Source organism: Myotis davidii, unplaced genomic scaffold (genome assembly GCF_000327345.1).
Source record: "Myotis davidii unplaced genomic scaffold, ASM32734v1 scaffold1241, whole genome shotgun sequence".
In the NCBI taxonomy this organism is placed as follows: domain Eukaryota; kingdom Metazoa; phylum Chordata; class Mammalia; order Chiroptera; family Vespertilionidae; genus Myotis; species Myotis davidii.
This window is the reverse complement of record NW_006291022.1, coordinates 192,090-200,151: the sequence shown is the minus strand read 5'-3', so window position 1 is coordinate 200,151 and position 8,062 is coordinate 192,090. Positions and strand designations below refer to the sequence as shown.

Genomic DNA, 8,062 nt, shown 5'->3' with positions numbered 1-8,062 from the left:
ACCCTGATGACAGTGACCAGCCCTCCGCCTTGGTTTGGCACCCCCACTCACCTGCTCTGCCATCACGCCACAGCTAATGCCCACCATGTTCTGTGCTCTGCCGCCTGCTGCCAATGCCTGCCTGCCTGGTTCTTTGTGTGCCCCCTGGTGGTCAGTGCACGTCATAACAACCTGTTGTTTGGTTGTTCAGTTGCTCCCAACCCCTGGCCCGCTGGGGCTGGACCCCGGCAGACTGTGGCATGCGGGAGAAAGAATTTTCAGTAACCACCAGAGGCTCACCCCAATGATATTGACCGGTGCCCCACCTTGATCTGGCACCTTTGCTCACCTGCTCTACCATCCTACCATGACCAACATTTGCCATGTTCTGTGCTCTGCCGCCTGCTGCCAATGCCTGCCTGCCTGGTTCTTTGTGTGCCCCCTGGTGGTCAGTGCACGTCATAACAACCTGTTGTTTGGTTGTTCAGTTGCTCCCCCATTCAGTCTATTTGCATATTAGCTTTTTATTATATAGGATTGTACATGCACTCAGTAACTCCCCAAAGGAAAGAAGGCAGAGTAAATGGAATACATTTTCCCCCAGTTTGTGTCACTTGATCAAAAGTATAGAATTTTGCCAAAACCAGTTTGGCTCAGTGGATAGAGCGTTGGCCTGCGGACTGAAAGGTCCCAGGTTCGATTACGGTCAAGGGCATGTGCCTGGGTTGTGGGCACATCCTCAGTAGGAGATGTGCAGGAGGCAGCTGATCGATGTCTCTCTCTCATCGATGTTTCTAACTTTCTCTCTCCCTTCCTCTCTGTAAAAAATCAGTAAAATACATTTTAAAAAAAAGTAGAGAATTTTCTTAGTAATGGTTGTGAACAAATGTGAACAAAGTAGTAAATGTTTCATTCTCATCCTAAAAGACAAATTCCGTTCATTCAAAGCCATTCATTTTAATACCATAAGAAGCATTCAATCATGTCATTATGCATGGGTGTTTTCAAAGGGTTGGGTGAGGGAAGGGTTGATCCTAGAATCTTGCTAGTAAGTCTCAATGTATAACCTCTAGTTAGCTTCACAAATATAAAATTTTATACAATCACCAAACACTGAAAAAAATATGTAGCCCTGGCCAGGTAGCCCAGTTGATTGGAACATTGTCCCATACACCAAAATGTTGCTGATTTGATTCCATGTCTGGGCGAGTATGGAAGGCAACTAATCGATGTTTCTCTCTTACATCAATATTTCTCTCTCTCTCTCCCACCTTCCTCTCTCTACAATCAATAAACATATCCTCAGGTGAGGATTAAAAACATTTTTGAAATAAAAGTATGTATATTATTAATATACTCCAGGCCTAGTGTATGACATTGGTGCACTATGGAAGGGGGGGAGGCCTCAGCCCAGCTTGTGCCCTCTCTCAGTCCAGGACCCCTCAGGGGAATGTTTGCCTGCTGGCTTAGGCCCTCTCCCTCCTAAGCTGGCAGGCGGACATCCCCCCGAAGGTTCCTTAGTGCTGCCGCGGAGGCAGGAGAGGCTCCCGCCACCACAACTGTGCTCCCCAGCCATGAGTCTAGCTTCTGGCCGAGTGGCACTCCCCCTGTAAGAGCATACTGACCACCAGGAGACAACTCCTGCAATTAAGCATCTGCTCCCTGGTGGTCAATGCATGTCATAGTGACCAGTAGTTCCACTATTCGGTCTATTTGCATATTAGCCTTTTATTATATAGGATTATATAGGATATACATTATATACTGACAACTCTGAATCCTGCCCAGATGTCTCAAATATGGATATCTTTTGAGGATTCAAGTGTAATCTTCTAGTGGTAAGTGAAAAAAAAGATGCAGAACTATATTTCACATGATCTTTTTTGTGTAAATTAACTTTAAAAACAGAGATTATTTAAATGATTATATTTGCATAAAAGTTCTGTCTGTAAGGAAATACAAGGAGAAATGGTTAGTATTAGTTATTTTTGGCACTGACTTTGGGGCACTATGAAAGAGAGTTTCGCTCCTCCTTTTGAACTTTTTTATTTGAATCTCCTAGCCATAAACTTGTATTGCCCTTTCTAAAAATGTCAATAGAGCTACTAGAGTTGTGGGTTTATGGGCCATTTTATATTTCCTTCTTTATATACTTATCTGTATTTATTTTCTTTTTAACATAGAAGTTTTATTAAATAAATACATGTATTGTCATGTAAAATTCGCTGAACAAAGGACATTCTATAATTAAAAAAAACAAACCCTCTGCAGCTTTTGATTTGCAATGGGTGATCCAGCTAGAATTAAAGTCAAAGTTGCAATCACAGTTTAAATCAGGGGTCCTCAAACTTTTTAAACAGGGGGCCAGTTCACTGTCCCTCAGACCGTTGGAGGGCAGGACTATAGTTTAAAAAATCACTATGAACAAATTCCTATGCACACTGCACATATCTTATTTTGAAGTAAAAAAACAAAACGGGAACAAATACAGTATTTGTATTTGCATGTGGCCCGCGGGCCGTAGTTTGAGGACCCCTGGTTTAAATGCACATACACACATGCACACAGATTTTCAGGGCATAGGTTCTGTTTCTCTGTGTTTATAAAACCTAATAAATGTTGTTTAAACGAGAGAAAGGTGTGTCACCTTTATAAACAAAGAACAGTACATTCATTTGTCATAGTTAGAAATCCCAAAGCTTGTATGTAGGAGACAATCAGCAGTAGGCAAATCCCACAGTTGACCCCTAAGTTCTTTCTTATACACATTTGATAATTACCTCAAGTTGCATAATATCTACTTCTTTTCCTCTTAAAAGAAGAGATAGGAGTGATTTAAGCCTCTCTTAGGATCCATCAAGACAGAGAACGCATTCTATTCTTTTCAAATCCTTAGTATGGAATAGAGCACGTGACACAGAGTAATCCCTTAATAAGTTACTGTTCAATGTATGGTGAATGGATATTAACTACTTACAAGACAAGTCAATTTTTAGTTTATCTTTCATGGCAACACTTCCAGATTGTATAATTTCTCTGACAGTAGCAGCATGTTCCTAAAAAGGAGATAAATTGACAAATTAGAAAGATTGTCTACTTGGCAGTTAATAGAACAGATATGTCAGAGACAGTCCTTCTTTAAAAAAACTTTAAGCCTCCCAAACATTAGAAACAATGCCATGTACCATGAGATACCATGCATTGTGCAGGTCAATTTAGGATGAGGTGAACTCTAATATCATTGTTGACTTTTAGTACCTACAGTCAATGCCTTCTCCTAGTTCTATATTCCTGCCTCTCACTGCTACCCTTCAGTTATTGTTGCTAAAGGAAGGTTTAGCTGCAGTTTACTGAGTACATTAATTAACCCTAATGGGAGAAATAACTTTCTGAAGCCCATATTAATATAGTTTTGTAGACTAAATAATACTTGAATAGAGGTCTCAATGGGTGGGTGCGGGGGAAACTAACACAATGTTGACAGGAGCTTCAACAGCCTTGCATGGTGATCAATTTGAAGAACATGGTCCTTCTCACTAACCCAGCCGTGGGCAAACTACGGCCCGCCGGCCGGATCCGGCCCGTTTGAAATGAATAAAACTAAAAAAAAAAAAAGACCGTACCCTTTTATGTAATGATGTTTACTTTGAATTTATATTAGTTCACACAAACACTCCATCCATGCTTTTGTTCCGGTCCTCCGGTCCAGTTTAAGAACCCACTGTGGCCCTCGAGTCAAAACGTTTGCCCACCCCTGCGCTAACCCTTTTGAGGTGACAGAAAGGATTTCAGTAGAGTCTTATCTTGGCTGTCCAATGAGCAGGCTGTTGATACTGAATCCATCATTGTCACAATTGTTTGCCAGGAAATCAACCCACATGATAGGTGGTATGTACAGGACAAAAAAAAATGCTGCTAAAAGAGTACACACTGGGATAGGACTGCTTAATAGAACATGATTCCTGGGAAACAAATGTTCTCAGTTTTTATAGCCTACCTTAAATAGAAATGGCATAGAATCCAAGCAGAGCTAATACTTACGCACTGAAGATATTTGCTCTGAAATACAAGGGTTTCTTACCGGAGGCAGACGCAATATAAACTGGTTCTCAATTTCATAAGGAGGTTCATGCTGGGGTTTACTCATCTCTGGTTTTTGAGTTCATGAAAACAAAAACAAAACCAACAGAAAGTCACCAAAAACTCCTCTTGTTCCCTCTGCTGATCACTTCTGGTAGTACTGGTTAAATTATACAAGGCCTGGCGCAGAATCCTCACTGGAATGATGTGTGTGTAGAGTTCTGAAATACCTTATTTGAAATAACGTTATTATTTTTAAAAGTTCTTTATCTTCCCTACAATACTTGAAGATTTTTTAAAAAATCAATCCAAATAGCATAACAAATAAAATAAGATCTGTTATAAAACATGATTTGGTATTTTTTAAAATATATTTTATTGATTTTTTTTACAGAGAGGAAGGGAGAGGGATAGAGAGTTAGAAACATCGATGAGAGAGAAACATTGATCAGCCGCCTCCTGCACACTCCCCACTGGGGATGTGCCCACAACCAAGGTACATGCCCCTGACTGGAATCGAACCTGGGACCCTTTAGTCCGCAGGCCGACGCTCTATCCACTGAGCCAAACCGGCTACGGCTGATTTGGTATTTTTAATGATATTTTTTTACTCTCAGATAAAGGACCACAATTTCACCAATTGTAAGTGAAGGGGGTAAGTGAAGGGTATGTGAAGCGAACTACATTCCTTTGCAGGGAGGGTGCCAACCAAAGTCGGAAATCAACCCCCAAACCACTGGCAGAAATTTTCTATGATTATTAGAAAGAAACAAGAGCTAAATTTTCAATATTTTATTCACTATAATTGATTGGTAGGAATTAAACAAGCCCATAGGAGAGCCAGTAGCTTTTATGACTCTAGACTAGAGCCAGCATAAATAGCTCAGATCTACCTTTCAAAAAGTCCAGTTCTTATGGCTAAGCTATCTATATGAGTACACCTAACTTCATTGAATAGACATTCCTGAAAGGTAATATGAAAGACTGTAAAATCCAATTTGATTTATTCATTGCTAGCCTTTACTGCGTGCATTCTGTGTGTAGGCACTACATTGAGTGTGTTAGGTCTATTACTTCGTATAAGCCTCACAACCACGAGTTATTTGAAACACCCCTAAAAGTTATTTAAAGGAATCCTAAGACAGATCCATTTATATTTAAAAATACACCTTCTGTAAAGTGAATAATCCTAAATTAATCCTTATTCTTTCATTTTATTTTCCATCTATTTTTGATAGATCTTAAGTAGTTTGCATTTTGGGTTTTAGGGCTCTCACTTCTTCTGAGGAAACTTTTCTCAAAAGTGGAAAGAAAACAATGTACATATATGAAACCTGACAAAGTTTTATTAGGTTCTAAGAACATTATACTATATACCAAGTTATAAAATCGTATACCTTTGATTAATGTACAGCTCCTAATACTCTGTAAACCATTATCTGGGCTCTGAGTTTTGAACTTGAATATCATTTAAAAGCACTGGAACCTTTTTTAAAAAAATCACATACAAGTTAGTCTGAGACCTTATTATGGTGAAATAATTCACCAGTTATAATTTCAATCCTTTAATATGACTTCAGAAACTATCAGAAATGCATAGAAAGCACAAGAGAAGCCAGCAGTGGAAAAGCAGGCAGCCAGGATGAGAGAGAGGAAAGGACGGGAAAAGAGAGACATTGCTTATTTGTGATAATCATTTTTTTCTTCCTGCTTCATACAGTTATACACAGGGGGTGCTAATTAAAATATAGCAAATTAAATTAAAAATCTTGGGGCAGAGAACATTGCATAACAGAATAAAAAGTAACAATCACTTAAGATTGGGAGCAGAAATACAGATATTTGAAGAACTGGCTGCTAAGCAAGATTTTATCAGATCAGTAGTAACTTTTAGAATTCTCAGCAGAACTAAGAGTAGGACGTTTTGTTCATTTCAATGCCTTTATTTTGTGAAAGAAAGGATGTAAAAAGGGAAACTTTCAGTGAAGGTGGGAAAACAGGGTTGAAATGAGTTTTTAATATGTTTTAAAATTTGTTACCTGCATTTAACCAAATGAACTGGTTGTTTCGTATTTAAGAAAAGGCATCCACTTTTTCTGGGAAGCATTCTTTGATACATAGTTAAACTAATGGAACTTCTCTCCACCATTCATTACCCCCAAGCTCCATCTAGCTTCAGTGAAATTAGATTTGGAATTAGGATTATAGCTAGGTGGAAGGCACCAGACACCATGCTCCACGCAGCCTAAGTCAGCATCAGCCAAAACTTGAATTTTCTCAAGTTCATAGCCGCGGACTGCAGTTTGGAGGCAATGACCCTCCATCCTTATTCCAGGGGCACTAAGCTTCCAAAGGAAGAGCCCAGCTCATAGACTTGGAGGTTCCAGCCTTCGAGCCTCGCCGTCTAGGCTAGCAGCGCACGGCTCCGTGCGCTGACACACAGCACTAACCAGCCTCAGAACCCTTCGCCTGACCAACTCACCTGCTCCTCCTCTGACTCGCAATGGCACCCGGAAGGCCGAGCGGGGAAGACACCCTTCTCTGCCCTGGCGGTTCCGAAGGGGGCGTGAGTGGGCTACAGGGAAACAAGCCATGGAATCCCACGGCAGGCGGCGGGTGGACTGTGCAGCCACAGGTAGCAGCAGAGCGCACAGCCCCGCCCCACTAGCCACGCCTCCGCTGCCGCCTGCTGGAGCTGACAGACAAGTGGCCTCGAGGCGGCAGCCACATCTTCGCGTACTGTGGGGTTGAGGGTGGGGTTGGGGGGAAAGGCTCAAGAGGCTCAGGCCGCTCTGGGGCCTCGAGGAACAAGGCTTCAGAACAAATTCTCTTGGCACAGGGCAACCTTCAGAGTGGCCACAGGACTTTTACCGGTGCACAGCGATATTTGTAAAAGGGGTGGCACATTCGGTTGCTTCTCTCCGGATGACAAATATGCCACTACGCAAACCCATGAAATAATTAGAATCCCGCCCAAACTATGTAACATATTAGCCACCCCGTCTCCTCCACAGAGTCATTATTTTACATCTTTGGACAGGAACACAAGTTACCCCAATTTCTCCTCAAAAAGTTCAACAGATTTACCATATGATCTCCTCAAGGGGGTCGCACAGTTCAAATAAACTCCCCAAAATATCCTTAATATTTTTCTGGCGGGGGTGGAACATAAATCACTTACCTTGCCTTCCCGTTAAGTTTTCCAGAGGAGGTCTGGCAGCAGCCTGGGCATCACCTTGGGCGCCATGGTCGACAAGAGTTGAGGTGCCTTGCTCACCCGCAATTTGGGTTCTGTAGTCACTGGCAGTTTTAGTTCCAGAGTCGACAACAATTTTGGGCTCTTGGAAACTTTTAGTTTCTGATATTAACGTTTTTAGTTTTGAATTACGTTCCGACAGTTGGGAGAACTGCCCCTCAGGGTACTCCATGGTCTACCTACTTGAGGTATATAAAATGGCTCCCTGCTCAGTCACGTGACTTGAACCGTTCTAGTACTTTCCTGAAACGATGTCAAAGGCATCCTTCTTAAAGGCAGAGGGATAATATTAGAGCTATTGTGGGTTCCTGCTAGAGATTACAGTCACGAAGTCTCTACTGCCTAACGCTTATCCAAACTAAATTACAATATTTTTGGAACACTAATTATTGTGCAATCATTTCTTTTGAATAAGTGATTTTTTTTCATTTAGTGAAACTAAATTACCAGAGCTTCAAACCTGGATAAAATTGCTTTTGGTCCTTATTAGAATTCATCCACCTAGCCTTGAGGCTACTACATCAAGGGTTATAATACAAAATATACCATGAAATTTGGCTTTCATTTACTGTATAATATTCATGAAGGCATATATTACATCAAAATACAATTTTTATGTAATAACTCAAAGGAAAATAATTATATTTTTGGTCACTGAGATAGTTGAGTGATTGTGTGTTTTGAATCATATGGGCAATGTGAATTGAGTAATTAACTTTCCTTGTGATGGCTGCTATGAGGCTCAGA

The 8,062-nt window shown here is 40.9% G+C and overlaps 1 protein-coding gene across 1 annotated transcript in view; it reads right to left on the bottom strand.

Annotated features, from left to right (window-relative positions):
- Nucleotides 1–4,157, bottom strand: part of TAF7L (TATA-box binding protein associated factor 7 like) — a 14,976-nt gene extending 10,819 nt beyond the window's left edge. The window contains exons 1-2 of the mRNA XM_006764279.2: nucleotides 4,061–4,157; nucleotides 2,957–3,035 (exon numbers count right to left, since the gene is read on the bottom strand). Coding sequence (XP_006764342.1) covers nucleotides 2,957–3,035; nucleotides 4,061–4,126 — 145 coding nt within the window. The 5' untranslated portion in view covers nucleotides 4,127–4,157. The remainder of the gene's footprint in view (nucleotides 1–2,956; nucleotides 3,036–4,060) is intronic.
- Nucleotides 4,158–8,062: the final 3,905 nt, after the last annotated feature.